Raw genomic sequence first — 24,832 nt, forward strand, 5'->3', positions numbered from 1 at the left:
GGTGTTTTGATGTCAAACTGAAATTAAGTTGGGGGAACAAATGCAAGCCAACTTGTTAATAATATTACTGATGTAGGTTATCTCTGTCAGTCAACTGAGGTTACCTCAAAGACAACTGAGGTAACTTCATGACAAGAACAGCAAATAGAGATGCAAATATTTCAGCATCTAATAATTCAATTCTGATTTTTTGGATCACAATTCAGAAACAATTTTCAATTCCGCTTGTTGTCCTGTTTAAATTATGTGATTAATTTCCATTGATAATAAAAATTGTGTAAACTGAACTTACAAACAAGTTTTCTTAGTGCAAATGCATTAATTTAAAAAAAACAAATAAAAAATAATGCAAATGCAATAATTCTATTTTTTTTTAACTAGTTTTTAGCTAAAAAGGATTTTGTACTAGGAAGGGGTGGTTTTACACAATTTGTGTATTTCGTAAAACTAAAATGAAAACACTTTTCTCGCATCATGTGTCACAATCAGCATCTGGATGTGACTGCCGGTGGAACAGACGAAGAATACGGTAGAAAGCGGTAGCAGGATCACAGCACATGTTTTTTAACGACTCATTGCAATTCACGTGTGAATTTGTAATTGCATTTCTTAATGGAAACACCACAGTTGCAAAATTGTGTTTTATCAACATGAGAAGAATATCAACAAAGTTACGTGCAATAGGAACATTGTAGTAGAAACCCAGGGCAATCAATACAATATTAATTTTAAACAATTTTGTAAGGTATCGAAGTCCATCAGTTTAAATTAAAAAAAGGATTTGTGCCTTTAATTCTGTAACTTCATTTATCAGTATTGAGTTAGCTTGGTTACTAACTTTTCTTAAATTAAAAAAATATCAAAAAAGTGGTCAAAATACATATGGTGGCCGAGTGAACGCATAATGCAATGTGCAGTGCACTCGCAAATAAGGGTGCCAAAGAAGTACAACTTAAACACGTTTCAAAATCAGTTTTTGAGCATTTCAAATTGATTCAGGATTCCTATGAGTAGGAACTGCGAATCTCCATAAAATCAATGTTTTTCTGCACTTCCAGTAGCAAATGCAGTGTGATACAGAATATTTGTGGCATTGATAATATGAGATTACAATCTAGGGCTCAGGGTGACCAAAGGTAATCAATTATCTGTTTATGAAAGCAACAAAAATGGGACAACTATTGAAGGACGGAACACAACAACAGTGGAACCAGTGAAATCAGGGAGTGTTTATCCTCTCTGTCTGCTCACTGAAACTCACTGAAAGGATTATCCTCTATAATAGACTTAAAAGCCACTTTAACAGGCTGCCAGCTGCCTGCAGGTCAAGTCTGAGGATATCCTGCCACAACCAACCCAACATTCTCCTTGTTGTTCCACACCAACATTAATAATTCAAACCTTTCACCTCCTCTTATGTCCCTTATCCATCTTTAAATAAATGGCCAATGTAAAGTAGCTTAAATAAAACTAAAACGTTCAAAAAGCTTAAATTTTAATCAAAGTTTAGTTCAAAGCACACCGGTTTCTCTGGGTTTTTCACACGATGAAAAGATTTTCCGATTAAACTCAAGATGAAATTAAACATGATGTATTTTAGACCAGAGCTGACTTGCCACGTGCCTGCTTGAATTTAGAGAGACGGTAAATAATTCATCGACGCGGAGGAAAATTTGGGCCACAGAACTAATCTACATAACTTTGAATTGTACATTTTAAGACTGTTTGTGTCACACAGGAGAAACAGAGCCAGGGAAAATCTGCTGAAACCGCCAACAGTTCTTCTTGTTTTTTCCTCCTTTTCTACAAAATGTAAGTAAACATGCAGACACAGCATGTTTCCAAACTCACTGGCTACATGTGTTATTAAAATCATTTACTTTTTATCTTTTCATTTCCATGCTTTTAATAAGAAATACCAACAATGAACACTGGAGAGGGGGAAGAATGTCATGACGACAGAGTTCTGCAGAGATGTTTGGCCTCTTTGCTTAGAAGAAATAAATTATCAAACTAAAAACAACAAAAAGGTCAAAAGTTTTTTCTTTCTTGACTTGCAATAACGTGGACCCTGTCAAGTTATTCCTTTCATTACTGCTCCCATTTTAAGTGTTTTATAAGCAATAAGCATATGATAAATTAAAATCAGCTCAATAACTTCTCTTCTGATGGTTACTATTTTTTGAAGGGTCATTTTGTTTACAGAGACATCGTGGATTTTATTTATGTTTTCGGTTGTGTGTGTTCTTTTATTTTGGTTTTATTTATAGATTTTGGTTGTGCTGGTTTACCTGAATGATAAATCTTATCCACTCTGCAGATTCACTTGTGGAGTACTACAGAGCTCCGTGCTCGGACCAATTCTCTTTGCTGTGTACTCCACCTGGAAAAAAATATCAGACAGCACAGGACACATTTACCCCATTATTTTACTGATACTAAGCTACATCTATCCATAAATCCTGATGAGCCCAATCCATTAGCTGCATGCTATCGCTAAGTGCAGGATTGAAAGCTGCATGTTGGTGATTCCACCCTCATAAAAACGTTTTCTTTGAATACTAAAATACTCTTTTTTGTAAAGTGTCCCAAGAAACAGTGTTCGTAGAAATAAAGTGAACTGAAAATTGACATGTAGGGTTAAAAGAAAGTTATATTTTATTCCCAAGAAATTTTGCTTATTAAAACTGTCAACGTTTTTTCACACTGATCTCATACATAGACAATTTTCAGCTGTACAGAAGGTGTCTACTATTAAAGATGGAAGAATAGGAGAAAAGAAAATCGTCCAATTTGAAACAAAACTCACTTTTAGTTTAGGGGAAAACAAGAATTCACAATTATGTTTGTGTGCTCCAGCTGCAGTGACTGACTGTACTTTAGACTCCTGGTGGTACCCCTTGTGGGACGAGGAAACCAAACAGGGAGAGAGAGAGTAACTTGTGTCTCCGTTCATTCCATCATATTTTAACCCCGGTTTGCACCCGACAGCAAAGTGTGAGGAAATGATTCTCTAGCATTGCGTCTGACTTGCTGTGTCCCCAACTGTCAGCGCCCCGTCATCGCTGCACCGTCACCCCACGTTTACAACACAGCTCACATCAGAACCGGGGAGATTCCTCTCTGTTTGCAAAACATCTTAAGATACATGCCCAGCACTGAATTATTAACATATTTCATAGATGTCACAGATGCAGAGCAGAGGGTCATTAACGTCACAGCAGACCAAATTGCTGCTGCATCTCAAACATCCGGTTTAATATATTAGAGAGACACAACACTTCAAAAACACAAGGTCTTACAGAGAATTTTTGTTCTAGTTTCTCGTGTAGACTTGAGAAACGACAAAACTTATGAAAAACTTTTCAGCAAGATATCGAAGCTAGTTTTAAAGACGAAGTGTGATGTAAAATCGACTTTTTTGATCTAATGTTATTCCTTCGTAAACAACATACCTGGAGTGTTGCCTTGATTCTTTCCTACATGTTTGAGAAATAACTGAATCTCCTGTAGCAACCATTCAGCTGTGCCAGTCGTCTGGGGGCAACTACCTCCACCTTTGACAAGCACCTAAACTAAGAGCTTCTGTATCAAAGTTTCTGCTGCCTCACAGAGTGTGACTCCCCTACTCAGCTCCTTCAGACTAGCCAGAAGCAATTAGCAAACACTTAAGCTCAGCATCTGCTGAGCTGATTATACCACTTCTCAGTGAAATGCTGGTAAACATGTTGTTAAAGGGTTAATAGAAAAGCCGTGTTGTGATGAAGTTCAGAAGGCGGAGTTTCAAAAAGAGTAGGAGTGTTTAAGTAGACAGAGACCCAATTTCAAGGCATTAAAGTATGAAGTAAAATGTCTTTTAGCTCATATTTTATAAATAGAACTGAAGTCAACAGTTATTTAAGCTATAAAATAATACTGTGCGCCTTGAAAACACATAATACTGCCCCTTCAAGTCAATAATTTCTACATGTAGATTTTTTCAAAAATGTTCAAATTCACTGGCAGATTATTTCACTTGCAACATTTTCTAAATTAAATCTTCTGCCAATGGAACTCGTGCTTTGACAATATTAAGGAATTATTTACAAGCTCATATAGCTTTCTGTAAAGTTTCTTACAGAGTTACTTTTATCCTATTTCAAGTCTACTAAGATATTTGCACTTAAAATCTTAGTGCTGATATTTGCAGTTGAAAATCTTGCCAAATACTTGGTAAGATTTTTTGTGCTTTTGCAGTGAACAGAGAAAAACCAAGTGATCCAGATGGGATTCAAAAAGGCAGAGAAATGTAAAATAACGGTGAGAAATACATCTGGTAAGCTGGTTCGGATGAAGACTTTACAGAGTCCAAAACCTGGTAACAATAACAACAAATATCTAATAGCATTACCTACAGCTTAGAACTTATTCCTGTATCCCTCCTCTGTGTTTCTATTTACTGTAGCAGGTGATTATCTAAGAGGCTTGATCCCAACCAACTCCAGGAGGAAGAGCCTCCTGGAGTGAGAACCAACTGCAGCCTGACCTTTACGGCAGTAAAGCTGTGTCGCCCTGAACCAGCTGGATGGTTCTGATCACTTACACCCTCTAAGGGAGTTTCTGGAGACGGGAGATCCCTGCTGGATCTCCAGAGAGAGAAAAAAAGCCCTTTCATTTGTTTTTTTCTCGCTCTCAGTCTCTCGCCTCCCTCCCTCCTCCACCTTTTGAGGTGGCTTTAGTATACAATACTAAAGCCAAGCCAGTTAAATCCCAACACCGTCTCTTTCTTTGATGGTTATCAGAGCGGTTCCTTGTTGAATTACACCACTAAAACAGATGGGACTTTGCTTCTGCTGTCTGGGACTAGTTTCCAGCTCCTCCTCTCCATTTCAGACTCCACTGCTTTGCTTTTGTTCAATGGAAGAATTCATAAAACAAACCCCACCACCAGCAGCAGTCCGTCTTTCATTTTCAAACTGCTGAGCTTGTATGTGGCGTCAGTGCCTTAGTTATCGCTAAGCGACCGGCACCTCGAAAGCATTTACAGCAAACTATGTCTTTCTGTTTCTTTCTGTTAGCTTCACCTCGTCGCTGTAGCTTCAAACCAAAAGTGTTTGCAATTAATCTTTTTCTTGCCTCAATATTTTCAGAAGCATTTTTTTATATTTACATTAGAAACAATCGTGGGAATACAACATAACCCATTTCCCAGCCAATCGGGTTTGAGAACAGTTTTCTGATTTCCTACATGAACAAAATACCGATAGTGTTTTATCCAGTAAGATATGGGGCAATAAAGATTTAGAACTTCATTGCAAGTTTTTGTGGTAATATTATAATATTGAGAGGGATTATGATATTTTGTAGTTTTTGTGTCTTCATGCGTTTTTTGTGTTTTTAATGTTGTCAAGTGTCCTTGGGTGTTTTGGAAGGCACTGACAAATAAAATGCGTTATTATTATTATTGTTGTTGTTGTTGTTATTAATAATAATAATAATCATTAAATCCATGCAGTCATAGGTAGCTGTATGACTGTGACTGCATGGCAGAGCAGTCACAGCTCCACAAACACAAATACTGCTCTTGATGATAATTTTCATTTTTACTTTTAAACAGTATCATTTGAATCACTAGACTGTACACAGTAACCATATTTAGTCATATTTTTGAATCAACTGATATTTATTGATGCTCTGGTGAAGAGACATAAAAATAAAATCGATTCTACAGAGACTTGCAATTTCTAGTCCTGGAACGTCTGTATTCCTACATACAATTTTAATTCACTTAGTTCAGTGCCACTGCGCTTTGCTTCGCGCGATGCCGCTGCTTTACTAAGTTTCCCTCAGTGCGGATCGCACACGCCTCCTTTCACTCAAACTGGACACAGGCTGACCTGTAAGGATTTGTACATAAAATCGATATCACAGTGAGAGTTTAAAATGAACCGCATTAGCTCTGCTTGCACAGCTCCATGTGAACCGCAGGAATAACTTGTAGTCTTGCATTTGCGCTTTGAGCGAGTAATGAGAATAATTTATCTTTGAGGACAGAATTATGTACAGCGTTGACATAAAATCGTGAATTCTGCTTGTCGCCCATCTCTGGCAGCCCAGTGGATTTAACTCATCCTGCCGGGCCGGTCCAAAGCTGTATGAGGCCTTGAGCAGATTTTGTCATGGTTAGACAGTGGAAGGAGGGAAGACGGGCGAAGGGAAAAGTGTCCCGTCAGATTGTCAGCTGGTAAAAGCGCACGCTGTGACCCACCAGACTGCGCACAGGGAAAAAGCTTGTGGAGCCAAATGGACTCTATGAGATGTATTAATCACAGGAAGGTTAATCATATGATAAAACCATCATTTTAATTTTATTCAGTATTTAACACAACTCACACAAATTAATGCTATTTTTATTTTATTTACTTCATTATATTCTAAAACATTTTGTGATAGAAAGACCGTCAGCCTTGTTAATACAAGAGAAAACTCAAGTTTTTAAGAAAATGGCCACTTATCAATTAATCCATCAACAATCTATAAAGTCAACTAACTTTAACTCATTAATTGGTAACTTGCATCCCTATTCCCTAGTTTAAAAACAGCAGAATAATCCTATCAATGACTACGTTACATAGGGAAAATAAATATTCAGTATCACGAGGCTCCACGTTGCTGCAATTAGGAACTGTTCTCTATTTTAAGGATAAATTTGAAGAAATGTCACGTGAGCGCCGCCAGCTGACGTCACAATTTATCAACACAGTCTTCAAACAGCAGGAAACCCACTGTCCACATGAGAAAGGGCTTAGGAAAGCCCTGGGGTGGGTAACACAGCGCAAGTCAGGAGTGTGGGAATGTAAGGCTTTGAGCAAACAAACTCTTGAGATAGCCCTGGTCTCTCACTTCTCAAGGCCTCGCCACAACTATCAGCCAGGAAATCTCATGTCATCATCCTCACGCTCCATGTGGACCGAAAATATGCCATTCTTTTCCTGACACCATTGTCCTATCTTCGCACTTTACATTTTCAAAATCATCACCAAGCCACAGTGCCACGAGCCAGAACGACGGGGGAAACATGAGGGTTGCTTTCTAGAAAACGTTTCACGTTTTGATCAAGGAGTTCTGCGACTCTTTCACGAGAATACATATATTCTGATGGCGAGCGGTTCTTGTGGACACAAACCGATGAGGTTATTTCTAGCTTGTCTATTTCTTAAAAGCAGTCATCTCACAATATCACAAAGCAACCACAGTGTCCCAGTGGGTAACATGAGAGCACCAAATCCAAGTTTTTTATCTTTTCATTTGATGCTGTTTGTCACAGAATGGATTTAAAGGGGCAGTGTTACGGAAAATGTACTTTTTTGTTTTCCATCAAATTATAACGTTATTTCCTCATCAAAAACATTGTCGTATATGGAGTGTTGATTTGATTCTTTCATGCATGTTTGAGAAATCATTTAATCTCCCATGGCAAAGCTAAACAGCCACATCTGTAGGATCAAGCTCCACCTCAAAGGCATAGCAGTCCTCTCCCATGACTCTCCCACTCAGTTCCTTCAGACTAGCCAGCAGTAATTAGCAAACACCTGGTCTAAATGCACATCTGCTGAGCTCATTATAGGCGCTACTTCTCATAGCAACGCTGGTAAATACGTTGTTAAAGGGTTAATGGAGGAGCCGGGTTGTGATAATTTCCTGAGGTTTCAGAAAGAGCAGAAGTTTTAAACATAGAAACCAATTAAATTACGAAATCAAATTTCTTTTAAGTTGTGTTTGATATAGCATTTTTATGAGAAGTGAAGGTAACAGTTATTTGACTGTGTTATAAAATGACAAAAAATATATACTACTGGCCCTTTAAAAAACACTAACAAATCTGTAGCCATCAATCCCAAATCACACAAAAAAACATTTGTTCTGAAATATCCATCACAGTAGGATAGAAATCGATTTTATGACCAAACCAGGTGATTAATGAAGGTGTTTGTGTCATGAGTCAAAGAACAATAAAAATAGTGTCGGCTCAGGCTAATAAGCTTTATTTGTTTTTATTTGCATCTATTCTTCTTATAATCTAGGATCTTTAATGAGTTTGCCTTAAAAAACAAAAAAACAAAAAACTGTATTTGATCAGCCAATCAGAGCCGATTGGGAAAAAAATTGTCTGATTCCCGTCTCTGGACAACAAATTAGTTCATCCCTAGTACTAATTATCTGAACTGCTACCATTACAGTTCTCTGTACGGAAAGTCGTATCATTGACAAAAACCAAAGTACTTCTTCGTATCAAGCTTAAAATCATCCAAGTCGAGAGACATCATTTCTGAAAACGATGATGCACAACAGGAAATATAAGCTTCAGCTGGTTACACCTCCATCACTTTAACTTACTGCTTTCACCTTATGATAGTCAGAGGGAGAGTGGAAGAGAGAGAGAAAAAAAGAGAGAGACTGAAAAGAGAGAGTGAGAATGCACCAGGTTCAAAACGTTCTACAGAACATCTGTCAAAACTAAATCTGAAATAATGAATGATACTCTGAAACCACATGGTGTGTTGTTTTTCTACAGTCACATGTTAACAGCCTTTCATTCATATTACAAAGAACCCAGCCATGGCTCCATTTTCACTTGAATATTTCAGCACTTTGTTACACACAGTCTGCCAAAAGGACAAAATACATTCCTATTCATTCAAAAGAAATATCAAACACTGCAGAGCTAAAATAGCATGCGACGCCCAACAACTTGATTTCTAAAGAGCAAACATGTTTGACTGCTGAGTATTGGCTGTCACCATTTTAAATTGTAAAATAATATCATTTTAAACAGTAAAGACCATGATCGTGTGGCTACAAACAAGACTTACTACAAGATAATTAAGCCCGAGAAAGGAGGAACATTCATCAAAGATCATTTGTTGGACATTCCAAGCTGACATCAACAAAATGTTTTGAAATGCAGAAAATTTCTGTGCAACTTTTGCAGAGGTTTTAGACTACGGGGAGGTACAAAAATCAACTCACATATTCTGCTTAGTTTTAGACTAATAAAAATGTTCTTGGTGTGAATTTCAAGGTCACTTAATGCTCTTCTAAATCAACTTATTTGTTTTGAATATTTTTGCAGACATCTTTATTCAGACATCTGTTACATTATTTGCAATGTGAGCAAATAATTTGACAAAGATCTATCGCATCTATCCTACCCAAGATATAAAAATGAACTTGATATGCAGATTTAAAAAACAAGTTTTACAATATTACAAAGTCCCAAAGTGCATTACTTGGACGCTGAGCATTTGATGCCCTGTAATAAATACATAATATTTCTTCTACAAACTTCTGACAACATTACTCTTATATAACATCACATGTAAACATTATAGTTTCAAAGCCTTTTTCAGTGATGCGTCACTTGAAACTAAGTCTGGAGTGTTGTTTGAAGAGCTCAAGCACAGGCTACTTAAACACTTTGTAACTTTACTTTTCCTGACATCTACAAGTAGTCATCAGAGGGAAGAGGGGTTTTTTATCGGCTGCAGACATAACAGCGATTTAGATATTTATCATCGTTAAAAATAAAATAAAACAGATCTTTATATTTATAAGGTATCGAGAACACATGGGCTACAATCCAGCCCATGTTAACCGGGTTAACCACATGCAGCCAGTCCTGTGCGTTTCTCTGCGTAGTGCGTCTACATTTTGACATTTTTAAGGATTTCAATCGTACTTTAACGACATCAAGTGACTCGACTGGAGCGCTGTGAACGCCGTGCATTAGGAAAAATAAAGATAGTTGAATAAATATGAGCAGAACTCCAGATATCCAGTTCATGCGCTCTTGTAATTAACTCCCCGCAGTTAGCATGCTCGGGATGCTAGTGAGCCTTGTTCAGAAAAAAAAGACTCAAGTCAGACCGAGAGAATTGAACCAAAATAAGACTTTTCACGTTCTTTCAGAGTCCTTTAATACCACTTTCAAAATACTGCGTTAAGTTGGCGATGCTAACGGATAGCTACCGAGCTAATGCTAGTTGATGCTAGGCCCCTCTGTTCACTGCTGAACGGAGCAGTTGTGATCTTGCACTGGACTGTTTTACCTGGTGGATGTGAAGAAGGAGAGAGCAGAAGCCTCCGCTAATTCCGTCGGGCCGGGTAGATCCAGGGCGATGTATCCATGGAAGCTCAACACTGGAAGCCAAAGCTTAATTCCCTCCCTTCAGCAGCAGCAGCAGTAGCAGCACCAGCAGTCGGCTTGCACCTGACTATCCGAGGCTAACGCGTTAGCACGACCGGTTAGATGAGCCAAAAACACCGCTAACGTTAGCTGCTCGCTTATGCTGGTTGGTCTGCCCGAACCCTTGGTTCGGTTCTTGTAGAGTTCAGCTTATGGTGGTCTCTGGTCGTTACGAGGGATAAAGCACACTGCTGAGACCAAACTGCGCGTCAGTTTCTGGTGTTCTTCAGCCGTTTCCAGGCTCCTCCACAAGCGCCTGCTTTGCTCGTTTCTACCGACAGGAAAGAGTGGTTGTCGCGAAGTGATGACGTCACGGTTTTGTTTGCTTCACTGCGCAGCAATGTGACGTAGTAATATTTATAAAAACAAAAAACGATTATATTGCTATTATTATACGTTTAACGCATCACAATTCATACATGGAACCAGCAAAACCTAGAATAAATATGATGTAAAAAAATCTCATAGAAATTATACATAGACGAATAAATTAATGATGATAACAATAGTAGTAATGATTGTCATAATAAAAATGTAAATAAAGGTGCATACGGGGGATATAAAATGGCAGCAAAGTACAGATATAAAGATACAAAGTATATATATCCTGACATGTATATCTAGGAATTATTTTCCCTAGATATTATTTCCCAAGCTGGTTGGTGAAAGTAAGTCACACTTAGCAGCATAGTCAGATTGTAGTGTCATGTAGATTTGCTACATTATCTTGAAAATTATAAGAAAGAGTGAATTCAGTTTATTGATATTTTCAAAATGGAGTAAGCATGTAAACAAGAAAATAAAATAAAAGTAAAAAGTGAACGAATCTTAAAACAAATATATAATAAAGCAGAGCATTTTTAGTATTTACTATACATAAAATGTAGATTTTGTCATAGTTTCAGTTCTTTATGTATTAAAGGTTGTGAAGGTGAAAGGTTTTAGAAGAAAATCCATACATCCTCTCCCTACCAAATCTCTCCAGTTCCCTCAAGACATCAAGGTATTTCAAATAATTATAAAACATGTCTAATCTGGCTACATTTATGAGTGTGTAAAAGTTTGAACCACTTACAATGTTCAGTCAGTATTTCCATGTAGTCCTGAGGCATTTTCTGCTTGTTCAACTTCACTTTCACTTAAAAATGTGTTTTTCAATGTAAACTTTTGGACAAGATTCATTACAGTTCCATAGTTCATCCATAGTGGACAGCTTGTTAGATTCAAACAGTAAATAGTTGTGTTTTTGGTGTCAAAAAGAAGAAACTGAAAGACCAAGAGAGTTTTGAATACAAATTGTGAAAATTAAAGGGAAGAAGCTTCACTTTGGTGTTGCGCTGACTGTAAAACTATTTAATGTCTGGTCTGATGGTTTAGGGTGAAGAGTTGACAGACAGAGAGGGTGGGGTGACACCCTGCTTCTCCACCTGCTGGCAAGATAAAAAGATGCTCTCAGAGGAAGGGAGTCGCCCGTTTGCAGTTTTCTGAGCAGATTTGACAAGTTGTTGTCTTCCTGTCAGCTGCAGAGACAGCCTGCTGACCAAACATCAGCAGAGAAGAGGAGAGTCTCATTTAAAACTCCACCTCAATCTCTTTCAGTCTCCACTATATTGACGCAGAAATGATTTGTTCAGGTTCACATGTCCTGCTTTGATGCAGAATGACTGCTGCTAAAGATCAACATGATGTTCTGGAATGGAAAGGAACTAAAAAGTCAAATAAAAAGCATAAATGACTTTAAAGGAGAGGCAAAAAATTCTTTAAGAAACCAGATAAGAAGTAAAGAATTTTTATATTTAAGCACTTGCATTTGATTAGATCACTGATCTACATGAACATACTAGCTCCATTAGCCATAAAATTGTGAAAATTTAAATTACAAGAAAAACAAAATGAAAAAGGCCCAATTTTGAAGAAACTCACGTTTGTCCATATAGTCACATAGTAACATCCTACTGGCAAAAATGACAGAGAAGACGACAGGAGGCAGAAAGAGGATGATGGTTAATAATTGTGTTTTTTTTTTCAGACAATGTGCATCTGGCTCCACCACAACCTCATCTCACCACACAGTTCATAAAAGGTTGTGCGTCATTTGAATGTGTTAAATCTGCCTATCAAACTAAATTCAATAATTCCCATTGGCATGATTTGTTATTTATCTCTTTTTGCTCTTTCAAACAAAAACTGGATGATAAAAGTATTTAGTTTGGTGCTTTTGGTCTCTGTATGACAGAATCACTTCTTTAGAGACATTTCTTTGTACATTTATTGTTTTTAGCAGATTTACTTTCCAGGCATATTTCTCATACCAAATGTGTCTCGTCTGTAATTAACGACAAAACTGTTGAGTAACTATCAGCTCCCAATCTGCAAATGAATCCAGCCAATCAATGATGGTAGATCTGTATAGTTTACTTGAATATTAAGATTTAGTCAATTCTTCGTGCTTATTGGTGGATTAATGACTGTAAGAGTTTCCTGGTTTTATTTAGGGATTCTTCCTAACTGTGTTCTAGGATCACACACACAGATACATAGAAAGCCACCTGAAGAAGAGACAGTCATTGTACACTTAATTATTCTTCACTAAAGAAGACAGCATGATCATAAGATCCAGTTCTGCATCCTGACCGACACTCAGAGAGTCAAACTGGACAAGGTTTGTCAGTTTCACTTTATTGAACGAGTCCTTAGTTTCCTGAAGGATGCTACAATAAACTGAAACATCCAGTATCACCTATTTTTAGATTACAGATTAAGACCGGCAGAACATTGTGAATAAACATATACAAACAACCCAGAAAGGGAGCAAACTGCATGATGCTTTCAAACTTATAAACTCGTGCACGCTGAAAAAGGCTTAACTCCTTTGAGCATTTTGAGCCTCCTTATATTCTTTTGTTTCTTTTTTTTTAGTTGTGGATTAGTGTACAGCTTAAATTAAACCTAGAGTGCCAGCATTGGTTAGTTTTGGCTTGCAGTGATTTTCATGCCCTGCCCGCAGATCCTCAGGGGAGAGTCTGAAACCCTGAGATATCACGAACGGCGAGCATGTGATCCTGGGAAGTGTGCAGCCGAGGCCAGCGTGGAGTCAGTGAGATGAAAAGCACACCCTGGAAACAAAGGAGGGCTGTTGATGTCCTCACTTTGTTCCCAAATGCTCTTAAACCAGGTATTTTGTGGTAGTTCGCTGAGGAAATCAGTCAGTTGTCCTCCTAAAATTAGGGAGGATATTTGCGTCCTGTTCCAGATGGATTTAGAAACTGATTTGATAAATAAGACCTAAAGGGGGAACATTCCCCATTCCCTGAATTTGCATTTTACACAGTCTCAACTTTCCTGGAAACCAATGCCATTCTTATTCTCCTGCTTTGCTCACAGTTATCATACAAACGCAGGACACGACATCAAGGTGTTAAAACACACACAAATCTATCTGATGTTGTCCAAATCCTGTGGGAAATCATCTCTCTAAAGCCGGAGAGGCTGAAAACAGAACCGAGGTGAAGTCTTCTACACCCCCAGATCCTCTGGTGTGTCATGTTTGTGTCTAACATCGTAGCTCCTAAAATCAAACTAACAGGGAATGGTGGTGTCTCTGGCAATTGTATAAAGTGATAACAAAACTGGTAGCAACATCTTCAGTCAAAAAAAGAAACAAACATGAGCAAAATAGAATTCCCAGAGAAAATAGGATTTCTTGTACCTATTCTCTGGAGAAAGACGTCTTATTTCTCTCCGTCTTGCGTATGTTTCTTCTCTCACCTGGTGCGGTGGAAGTTTGATGAAAATTAGAAGTGGGGTTCAATGAGAAACTGTAGTTTTGTTTATTTGTAAACCAGTTTGGCTACTGTTAGATTCTCCTGTGAAATGTTCTGTTTTCTGCAAGCAGCAACCAGAATGAGACAAGTTTTACAAATCAGATTTGGTGCAATAACAAATGTTTGGAGGAAAAACAAAGCAGCTCTTTATCAAAAACATTTTTAAAAAATCTTCATTTTTAGGGTTACTAAAAACTTGAGGATAGAACATAATTTGATAGTTTTTGCCAATAAACACCAAATGAAATGGCAGAATATTGGATCAGACTGAAAGCGATTCAGGGGTCAGTTTGTGTGAGCAGTAAGTCGGGCCTCGCTGCGCTGTGTTTGCAGCCAGAGCCTCGTTTCTCATTTGTATTCATTGCTTTGGATTGTCTGTTCCCGCGCCCTCAGAACCTCCCCGGGTGTGAATGTAATCAGCTTTGCACAAACGGCCATCAGACGGTCAGACTCAGAGAGGAAAACAGACAGACTCAGTAGTAGATTGTCAACACTGGACCGGACCACACGCTGAGGCCCGAGGTTTAGAAACAACACTGGGATCGCTTGAAAGGCTCCAAATGTTGAAAAAGGACCAAATATGGATATTAGAGTTAGCATTTAATGAGGAAGAAAAGAGTAAAAATGGGTGTTGCTGCCATCCGTCCGTCTGTTCATCCATGTGTCCATCCATCCATCCCTCCGTCCGTCCATAGGTTTGGCTCATTATGGAGCCAGAGGAATCTATCCAATGGGATTGTAGGAGAGTTTTTCTGTGGAGCTTCAGCAAACTGAAGGTCATCTTGAGAGGGCAAAGAGCTAAAAGGACGAGCGAAATGATGTGGAACCAAAGCCAGACTCAGGCTTGAGGGATTTATGTCACCAATTTGAAAATAATTAAAGATCCATCCAATACTCTGATTGAAAGACAGCACAGCAAGCATCGTCTTTTCATCGGGACACTTTAATCATGGAAGTGAAGAGCTTCACAAGCCAAACAAAACTCCACACGTTGTATATTTACAGAAATGTCACAATAACATATTTTGGCATTGAAATATTTACAGTGCAAATTCGCGTCCGACACTGTCTGAATCTGGAAGAACTCACATCTGCATCAGTGTTTACTCGTTCACATCCGACAACTTTCACAGGCAAAACCGGCAGGGAAGAAAATCTGTGAGAAGCATCAGGCGATCAGAGGAACTCAGTCAAGATATTCATCTGGTATCTCTTATCTGATCAACAGCCGCTTTTGCAAAGTGGCCAATAATTTATCAAAAGCCTCGGAAGCCGGAGTCTCGTCGCTTCGAGACCGAGAGACCTAGAATAAAAACGATCTCTGTGTAAATTCAGAGCTGTTCTGCAAACGATGACAAACAGATGTTCTCCGTCATGCGTGCCCACAGTCATTACAACCTGCAGCTGGAGGGAGTCATGTAACATTTGAGCAAGAGGAAAAGCCACCGGGGGAGCAGTGAGCAGTCATCTGGAAGGGCTGGGGAGGATTATTTTCCCATTACACGCCGAGCTGAACACACACAGACCAATTGTGTGAATCTAGTATCACTGAGGACACGTTTGGTTGAGTTTTTTTTTCTTCTGTGTTTTATATGTAAAAGATCAGATGAAATGTGCATTGAAACACATTCAAAAAAGCGTTAGTAATGACATCGTCAGTAGCAGTTTGTCTCCACTGAGGGACGACCAGGAGGTGTTGCTCCACCCGAGCGCTGAGGTGCAGCTCCTTTGAGACAGGCGCTTCGCTGCGTTGTGTCCAGCATATCACTGTTCACTCCTGACAAGAAATAAGCACCTCTGGATTGGGGAAAAACAGCGGAGACAGAGTTGGAATATGAAAGATGGAAGTGAAGCTCGGCTTGGGATGTGTCATCCTCTAACCTGTAATGGAGGAACACAAGGAGCAAGACTGAGACCTGGACTGAAAGGTTAAAAATTGTTGAAATCAGCAACAAAAACACCAGCATCCATATAAATTCCTGATAATTCACATTAAAGGTCATTTGGTCACTGAATATCTGGGAATGGTTAAAGTGAACCATGGTAATTTTGAGTATCTAGCGAAATTCTTGAATTTTTGACCAGTACAGCTTTCCTCTGACTACAGGTCATTCCCATGCATCGGTTTGATGGAATTTTAGAAATAATTATCATAGAACTTTGGGATATTGTCAGATGAACAACTTTCTCTTAGGTGGAGAGACGGGAAGGTCAGTCCGCGGCAGTGGCAGCTAGTAATGGTGCTTCTGGCGGTAGCTGCTGGAAGCTGACGCAGCTTAGTAGTGTCAACGGGTGAAAACTGCCATTTACTCCATCAAGTAAAAGTCAGTGGAAATAGTACAAGTCTTAATGACCAATGACGTCGTCATTTCAGGAATAATTATTTACGAACAGGCAATATTACGAACATGTTCTGGCATCCCCAGTGTCAGCTGCCAGAAGCTGACACTATTAAGCTGTGACAGCTTCCAGTTTTTGGAGGAAATAAATGAGCATTAAAAAATGCTACCAAGCTACCAAGGTGTAATAATAAACTTTGTGGCCTCCTTATGCATTGCTTTGGTTTTGCAGTGAACAGATTCTTCGTTTTCTTCCTGCTCAACACATTTTCGCTTCAGCTGCTGGTTTCCATTGAGTGGAGGGAACAAGTTGAAACTCGACCAGTTTGACTCTGAAATACTCAAACGGAGATGTTTACCTCGGGATTTTAGGATTGTCTGTTTGTAAGGTAAGTGTTGAACTGAAGTGTTTCTTATTTTGAAGAAAATTCTATTGCTTAACTTGCTTTGGGAGGGAAAAAAAGCACCTTAAGGCAGGATCAGCCACAGTTGATTTTCTTCTTTTACTCCCCAATGTGAAGCTCTGTTTTGCATTTGTTCTGCATATTTGGGCCATTGTAGATAGAAAAAGAAGAGGATCAAATTTCCACCAAAAATCTCAGAAATTTTTAGATCAAGCGCAGAAACTTTTGAGAACAAATAAGGACATTTCCAAGATTAAAAAGCTGAAAATTTGCTAAAAAAAAAAGTCAGAAATTTTCTAGAAAAGAAAAAAACTTTCAAAACTCAATTTCAAAAGTCAAAAACATTTCTCAGAAATTTCATTTTTTTTCCAGAATTTTTCTGAGATTAATCTAAAAAATTGACGTACTCCTGCTTTTGTTTTTTTTTCTATCTGCACTGGCCGTAACACGCAGTCGAAGTTTTGCTTGAGTGAGAGAGGAATTTCCAAGGTTTGACAAACAGAGCACAGCTGCTGCTGTGGCATCGCATTGTGCAACAGCGGCAACAGCAGCAACAACGTCACGTATACCTCTGTTTTGAGATCCGTTATATAACCCCGTATGTGTACAAAGAGATGGCTAACCTTTAGTCAGCTTTGGAAGTGAAAGCCTGGGAAAAAAAACAGCATGTAAAAGAGGTTGGTCAACAGTCAGCCTACTGGACCTTGACCTCACTTCCCAGCGCTTCCAGTAAAGCAGCACCGTTCCAGGGTTAGGTTGCACCACACTTCCAAGTGTGCATGCCTGTTGTAATCGCTAGCAGATGTCAGGAGGGTTTGTGTTCCCAGACAAACGAGGTGACGAAAGTGTCCACAGTTCACTGGTCACAGCTAGGCCCAAAGCAGCTGGTGCAGCACAACAAACACATTACAGTGGCAACGTGGGATCATTGTGCCAGAACCTGCATATTGTTAATTCACTGGGACATGGAGAGCGCTCCTGATAGTCAATATTTAGGGCTTCTGGGGCCTCAGCTTGTCGATTCATTGATCCTTTTTCACTCTGTGGCTGTTTCTAAATGAACCACTTTTCCATCAGGACTAAAAAATTTGAAAATATCCATTAATGCATTGTTATAATATATATTTTCATATTCTGTATTATTTTGAATAGTAAATACATTGGAAGTCAAATCATTGCCCATTCCTTCAGCTCTGTCCTTCAGGAGGTCAGACCAACAGTTTCTCAAGCTTTTAGGGTATTTTAGCGTTCTGTTCAGTTTTACTGCTTTTTTAATTCTTTTTCAGTTCATTTTCAGAAAAACATTTCTTTTTTTTACCATTTGTTAAGCTTTCTACCTCTGTCATTCAGAGATAAAGTAAATTTAGACGTTTAGGCATTCTCCTTTTGAATGGATTAGGCATCCTTTCCGTTTTTTTCAGTTAAAGCTGCAGTCGGCAACTTTTATGAAAATGTTGTTTTTCTTTCTTTTTTTTCTTTTTTTTGTTTTGTTTTTACAACTGTTGTAACATGAAAAAGATAATCTATGAAAACACACACCTGTGTCTCCTTGTGGTCCCTCTCTCACATTACACCCACATGCAGATGCTGAAGCTCGAAGCCCCGCCCCACAGAGAAAACCCCGCCCACTCCCGTAAGTATATGAAATAAAAACAAGACTGAAATAAAAACGGAATTAAAGAAATAAAACTCTATGAAATATGTAAAGTAGCTTAACAAAAGTGTCACAAAATAAAACACCATTATAAAAATATGTATATATATAAATTCTAGGATAAATAAATAAAATAAGTAAAACTGTTTCCCGCTAAAAATATTTTAAATATTTTTTTATGTCATAAATGTTTTTGCTTATATCTTTGATTTAGTGATCAAAACCAAGTCACTGTTTGTCATTTGCCTGCAACGCAATCACTTTCTCACAGATTGACAAAGATGTAGAAACATTTAGTTAGATTAGTTCCAAAAAAAATTAACTGAACTGCTTTATTTTTTTTTCCCCCAGTGGCCCTAATCCTTTTTACAGAGCAACACTGACCTCTGCTGGACAAACTATTTCATCACATGGAGCTACCAGAGAGAACCCCAGAATGTTGCGTCAAGATATTTATTTACCATGTACTAAAAATAAAACAAAAAAATATTTCCCACCATAAACATTTCCTTCATAATGTCCAGGTTTACATGGAGAAATAGTTAGGTGAGTAAATGTGGTGATTTATTTTTGAGAGGAAGCTCTGACAACTATAATAACTATACTGGAACAAAAATAGATGAAACCTACAGTCTTTCTTCATCCACTGGTCCAGTTCATCCATTTCCAGCTCCAGCACAGATGGCACGTCTTCTTCGAACATTGGCCTGACACACACACACACATGCACACACACACACACACACATGCACACACACACACACACACACACACACACGTGGTTTGTCTTCAGAAAACCTCAGAGGATTGCGAGAATCCTCTGAGGTGACCACAAATTTTGAGTCACACACCAGGTAGGTTGCATTAACAGGAAATTACTGCAGCACGGTAACGTTTTTGCTAAACCGTGGACAGAAAAGATCTTTTTGCCTGAGAGCCGACAGCATTTCAACTTACATAGGGACCTTCTCTGAGCTTGGTCCGTCCAAGTGTGGGTCTTCTTTTGTAAGCTCTGGAAGAGAGTCAAAAACAATAAGGTCACTTTTAGCAGAACAAAAAAAACCCTAAAACAAAACAGAATTACTGTCTCAAATCTAGGAAAGTTATACTTGTTTTGATTGATCCCATTGTACAGTTTGATCATAACCTCTGCTTTGACTTTGGGGAAACTAAAGGACTTAAATGAGCAAGTATCTGGGAAGTCCTACACAACGTTAGTGTAGTTAACTAAAACTAACAAAATGATGACAACTGAAATTGAGAAAATAATTTGTGAAATGAAATAAAAACCAGCGATTGCTGGGGAAAGGCTAACCAGGACAAAATGGTGCGTTTGTAAATCTTGCTAAAACGCACTGAAATTGTAGATGCAAGATCTTTCGTTTTCTGTGTTAATTTCACATCAATTCAAAATGCTGAGAAATAGATGACTTCATTTCCCCCCCTACACCAGCAGTCAACTGTTGTCAAGTTACATAACAGCATTTATAGTCCACAAAATGGCGACAGCAAAAGTCATCACTCATTTGGCTGTTCAACAATAATTTAATTCATTGTTTTTATTTGATTTTGCTGTTGTTTACTAACTAATGGCAGCGTGGAATCTGTTAGGCCTGATTGACCTTTGAACCTGAGATCATTTTAGATATGCCTTCATGCATAAAACCTTCAGAAAAGTTTTTTGCATCAGTTTTGCAGCATCAGTTTAAATCTGTGGCCATATGAATGTCTATAAGGCTGGCATGGATAAAAGATGAAAACCAACACTGATGCAAAGTTGGTTGCATACACATGTACATAATGTTTCTTTCCTCCTTTTTTCCCCTCTGAGTATAAATGCTTATAATTAATATCTGAATGCTTGAAACTGAGGCTAAAGTCCTCTTTTGTGCACACAATGTTGGTAAATAAACTTAGATTCTGATGTTTTAGACATTTTGAGATTTCAAAAACATGAACATTCATTTGGACCATGGACAGAGAAGACTGAAGCCCTTTTTGCACTGCAGATGGCCCAGCCTGTCCCCACCCAGCTCCATTCGACCCGGTTCTATTGGTGCTGTTGCCCTGGTCGTTTTGCATTGAGCAGGAAACGTCACGTAAATCGAATTCTTGCTAACGCTCCCCAGGTGATCTACCCAGGTGATCCTCACAGCGACCGCAGAACAGTTTTCTTCTTGTGTCTCCCGTCCCATTTTTTCTGGGTCGACCCGGGTGCATCGCTGCAGTGCACAAGGGGCTTAAATGTTTAGTGTCTTTACTCACCTTGGTTCCATGCTTTTTTACTGCGCCTGCGCCAGACAACAACGCCAATGATAATGATTCCACCAATGATAACGCTCGCCACAACCGCACCAATCAGGATGGGTAGGTCAACAATTTCCCCGTTTTCAGTTCCTGATTGATCAGTCATAAGCACAATTTCTGGTGAAGCATCTGCAGAAATGTGTCAGAGAAAAGAATGTAGGCCCAGATATGATCAAGAACTTTGTTGCATTTTAGCACTTTGACTTTGAAGTTAGTTTTGTGATTACATCTGTGCAAAACAAATAGCTCGACTTACCAGGTTCACCTGAACCAGATTCTTCAGAAACTTCAGCAGTAAATAAATAAAACAAAAAATAATTGAGTAAAAAGAAATTGGAACCACAAAGAATGATCTAAAGAAACCGAAGGACCTGTGGATTTACCTTCTCCTTGTGTTGTGTTTGTGGATCTGTCATTAGTCCCTGAAACAGGTAGAATCAACAGAAATGTGTTTTTAATCAGTTTGTGCCACATTGCAAAACACTGACAAGCTCTCAGTTTCAACTTGAGACCTGCCAAAATGGAGAAGGTGAAGAAAAATGAGATTAAAGGCCCAGTTAACCGTTAGCAATGTTTGTGCACCATGGAAAACGTGGCCCAGAAACATCCACAGGCTGGGAGAGCAGAGTGCAGATGGAAGACTTGAAATCACTCCCTTGTAGTTTAGGATCACTTAAAAAGCTGACAGGTTGTGTTGGGTTCCCTGTTTGTTCTGATTAATTTAATTTTCCTTTCATATAATTAAAAGGATGAAATATGAACATATAAAAAAACAAACAATGACCTCCAATTATTTTTGGTATTTTGGGTTTGTTGTATTTTCAATTTAAAAGAAGCATTATTTTAATCATAGTAGGAACATCACTGAGATTAATAGATTAAACCAAGGGTGTCAAACTCCAGTCCTCGAGGGCCGGTGTCCTGCAACTTTTAGATGTGCCTCTGCTGCACCACGCCTGAATAGAATAATAGGTCATTAGCAAGACTCTGGAGAACAAGGAGGAGGTAATTAAGCAATTTCATTCCAGCGTTTTGTACCTGTGGCACATTGAAAAACTGCAGGACAGCGGCCCTTGAGGACTGCATGTTGACACCCCTGGATTAAACTAAGGTGCTATTTTATTTTCCTTATCACCACAAGCAGGATTCCTGCCCAAATTAACTGAATTTGTTTTGCATCTTTTTTGTTATTTATGCTTTTATACTGGGCAGCTCAGCTCAGTGTTTTTCTACATATAGAAATGTCCATTTGTAGAAAACTGGTCCTGAAGGGCCACCATCCTGCAACCTCTTGATGTGCCTCTGCTGCACCACCTAAATGGGATAATTGGGTCATTAGCAAGGCTGTGGAGAACTGATCTACACAATGAGGCAACTGAGCCATTTGACTCTGATGCTTTGTGCCTGTGGCACATAAAAACTGCCGAAATGAAACTGTCTGTACGACTGTGCAATATCTTGAAAATCTATTTTTATTGATAATTTTGCAAGTTTCTATATTGAAGCACCTTGAGAATGCATTCATGCTAAATCTGAGTGATCAAAACAAACTGATCCTCCAGTTCTCTCTTTGTCTGTTTCTGTCAATAAATTGCAATATAAACTGAAATATTCAATAGGATGAGATTGAATTCAGCAACATAAAATGCACTGCTCAAAAAAATAAAGGGAACACTCAAATAACACATCCTAGATCTGAATGAATGAAATATTCTCATTGAATACTTTGTCCTGTTGTCTGCTCCATTTGCACAACAGCAGGTGAAATTGATTGTCAATCAGTGTTGCTTCCTAAGTGGACAGTTTGATTTCACAGAAGTTTGATTTACTTGGAGTTATATTGTGTTATTTGAGTGTTTCCTTTATTTTTTTGACTAGTATATATTCTCCTATAACTATAAGGCTCAGTTTTAGTCCTACCAGAGAAATGTTATACAGTTTCCAATCTGTATTGTACATACATGTTGGATCTCTTAGTCAATTTTACATAATGAGGTTTGAGGCAGTAAATCGGAGAAAATGTAAAATCTTTCCGAAGACCAATACTCCCATCACTGCAAGCTTTACTGAACAAATTTTTCTTTCACATAAGATTGACATTCATTAGAAACAATAATAGAAACATGCACAAAGTTAAACAGTGAGACTAACAGCAAAATCTGTCTGCATACATTCAATCAACATTATTGCTTGGATGCCATTCTTTTGTCTTACCTGGAGAAGCTGGAGGAGTTGTAGTGGAAACGTTATTACTTGTTGGACTGTTATATTTTCTTGTTTCATTTGATGTCTTGTGTTGACAAAATGCTGCAATGAAACACGTCACATTACTTCAAGCCCACTAACATGAATACAAAAATACACTAACTCTTTTTAGTAACACTAAGAAGCATCCTACACATTTTTATGACGCACTAAGGAATCTGCTCCATTGAATTGTCCTAATTTATTCTTCTCAGAACATAAAATTCTCTGTAAATACTGTAACTCAGAAAGTTACAATCTAAACTATGGTGTCCCACATTTAAGCTCCCTCACTTTTTAAAATCTTTATGTGTAACAGTTTGTTATAGAGATGCAACGATTCAATATTAATATCTGCATGGCTCAAAATATTGAAAAAGATTTCTAGGCTGGGTATCAGTGACAATTTGCCAGGTCCATAAGGACAAATCTGTTCAGTCTAATTCTATACTTTGTGCTCTAAGCAACGTCAGAGCTCTGCTTTTCTGTATCAGATCGGTATCGGCCAATACTAAACTTCAGACATTGATCTTGGTAAAGGAAGTGAAAAAAGTGGATCGGTGCGTCATCAGGAGACTGGACATTCACCTCAGAACCACTGAGGAAATTTTAATTCTATTTTAGTTTTGTCCTTTGAGCTCAATGAAGAAAAAGCTGAAGTTTTAGTTATTGTTGCAGACATTCAAATCAATGCCAAAACCACTGGGAACATATTTGATGTAAAGATACAAACCATCGTCAACATCGTCTGAAGGAAATTGCCAGAGTGTGACCAGTTCTCTCCGAGTCCACGGTGGACTAGAGACTTTGGTCCACCACTTTGTGAACAAATTATTGTATTGCTCTGGTTTCGGGTCTTACTAAAACAATTAGGCTGCTCCCCTGTGACCTTGAAAGAATAATGAGTTTGAACTGCGGATGAAGGGATTTAAAGGGCTCTCATGAAAGTGACAGAGAGGTTCCTGACTTCTTGGGGTTTTAGGCTTAGAACTGAATGTGCTACTATGTACAGTCAGTTCATAGTAGTACATCTGTAACACTTTTGGGAAAGTGTTACAAAAGTTACTTAGGCATGTTAGCAACTGAAAAGAAAAACTGTGAACAAAACACCATCAAAAATGAGTCACACAGGAACTCTGGACTTCCGTCTGAACAACCAATTGCAACAAAAAAAAAAAAAAAGGGAGAGTTGCCAAATTCACAAATTAAACAGAATGAAGGTGGCATTCCCAAAAGATTTCTGCTTTCTTCATTTAATCTGATCACCTAATTATCTGAGCGGCAGGTGAGTTGTGAAATTTGGGACAGAGGACTCAGGCTGGGCTTATCTCAGGACAGAGAAAGCAGATTCCACGAGTTTCTGGCGTGAAGAAGATTACATGAAAAGAAGATGAACCTGGAAGGAACGCCTTGTGCTTTTTGATGGAAGACTGCTCAGATCTGGACTTTTCATCTAAAACTGGAAAATCATGTGGCAATAAAGTCATGGAGGATCAGAGCAAAAAAAAAAAAAAAAGAAAAGAAAAAGAAAAAAAAAAAAAAGAGAAAGCAGCATGGGAGTGGAGACAGACAATGACAGAGCTGTTTTCTGTGACGCGGCGGTTTGTCGGCCTACCTGTCCCGGTCAGAGCGCTGAGCAGCAGCAGGATCAGAGCCGGGGTCTTCAGCCGGGGGGCCGCCATGTTATCAAGCAGAGACACACACTGCCATTCTGAGCCTGTTTCCTCCTGTCCTGTCACAGCATCACACTTCCTGATCTGACTTAACGTTTTTTTTTTTTTTTAAACCAAGCCACTTGAAACACACCCACAGACCAGACTCACACTGACTGCTCT

At 38.5% G+C, this 24,832-nt stretch overlaps 2 protein-coding genes across 6 annotated transcripts in view; both read right to left on the reverse strand.

Annotated features, from left to right (window-relative positions):
• Positions 1-10,510, reverse strand: part of fbxw7 (F-box and WD repeat domain containing 7) — a 104,190-nt gene extending 93,680 nt beyond the window's left edge. The window contains exons 1-2 of one of the 2 annotated variants that reach the window (XM_055056451.1): positions 10,089-10,510; positions 2,292-2,383 (exon numbers count right to left, since the gene is read on the reverse strand). The gene's annotated coding sequence lies outside the window, so the exon portion shown is untranslated. The remainder of the gene's footprint in view (positions 1-2,291; positions 2,384-10,088) is intronic. The other variant, XM_055056450.1, reaches the window with a different exon arrangement.
• Positions 10,511-14,973: 4,463 nt separating this feature from the next.
• tmem154 (transmembrane protein 154) lies at positions 14,974-24,794 on the reverse strand. Of its 4 annotated transcripts, none has more exons than XM_055056547.1 (8): positions 24,613-24,794; positions 22,968-23,060; positions 21,137-21,175; positions 21,010-21,039; positions 20,712-20,843; positions 19,404-19,458; positions 19,077-19,153; positions 14,974-15,930 (listed from the first exon to the last, which is right to left on the reverse strand). In XM_055056547.1, the coding sequence occupies exons 1-8, from the start codon at positions 24,677-24,679 to the stop codon at positions 15,926-15,928; spliced, it is 498 nt and encodes a 165-aa protein (XP_054912522.1). In that variant the 5' UTR covers positions 24,680-24,794; the 3' UTR covers positions 14,974-15,925. The 4 variants fall into 4 exon arrangements, with proteins under 4 accessions (XP_054912522.1, XP_054912521.1, XP_054912520.1 ...); XM_055056546.1 differs by having other exon boundaries at positions 14,974-15,846; positions 20,712-20,882; XM_055056545.1 differs by having other exon boundaries at positions 20,712-20,882.
• Between the last annotated feature and the right edge of the window lie 38 nt (positions 24,795-24,832).

Source organism: Poeciliopsis prolifica, unplaced genomic scaffold (assembly GCF_027474105.1).
Source record: "Poeciliopsis prolifica strain line A6 unplaced genomic scaffold, Auburn_PproV2 SCAFFOLD045, whole genome shotgun sequence".
Taxonomy (NCBI): domain Eukaryota; kingdom Metazoa; phylum Chordata; class Actinopteri; order Cyprinodontiformes; family Poeciliidae; genus Poeciliopsis; species Poeciliopsis prolifica.

Coding starts and splice junctions, on each gene's coding strand:
- tmem154 (XM_055056545.1), bottom strand. CDS start 24,679: ATGGCGGCCCCCCGGCTGAAGACCCCGGCTCTGATCCTGCTGCTGCTC. Junction 23,061..24,612: donor CAGCGCTCTGACCGGGACAG/GTAGGCCGACAA, acceptor GTTTCATTGCAG/CATTTTGTCAACACAAGACA. Junction 21,040..21,136: donor AAACACAACACAAGGAGAAG/GTAAATCCACAG, acceptor TTACTGCTGAAG/TTTCTGAAGAATCTGGTTCA.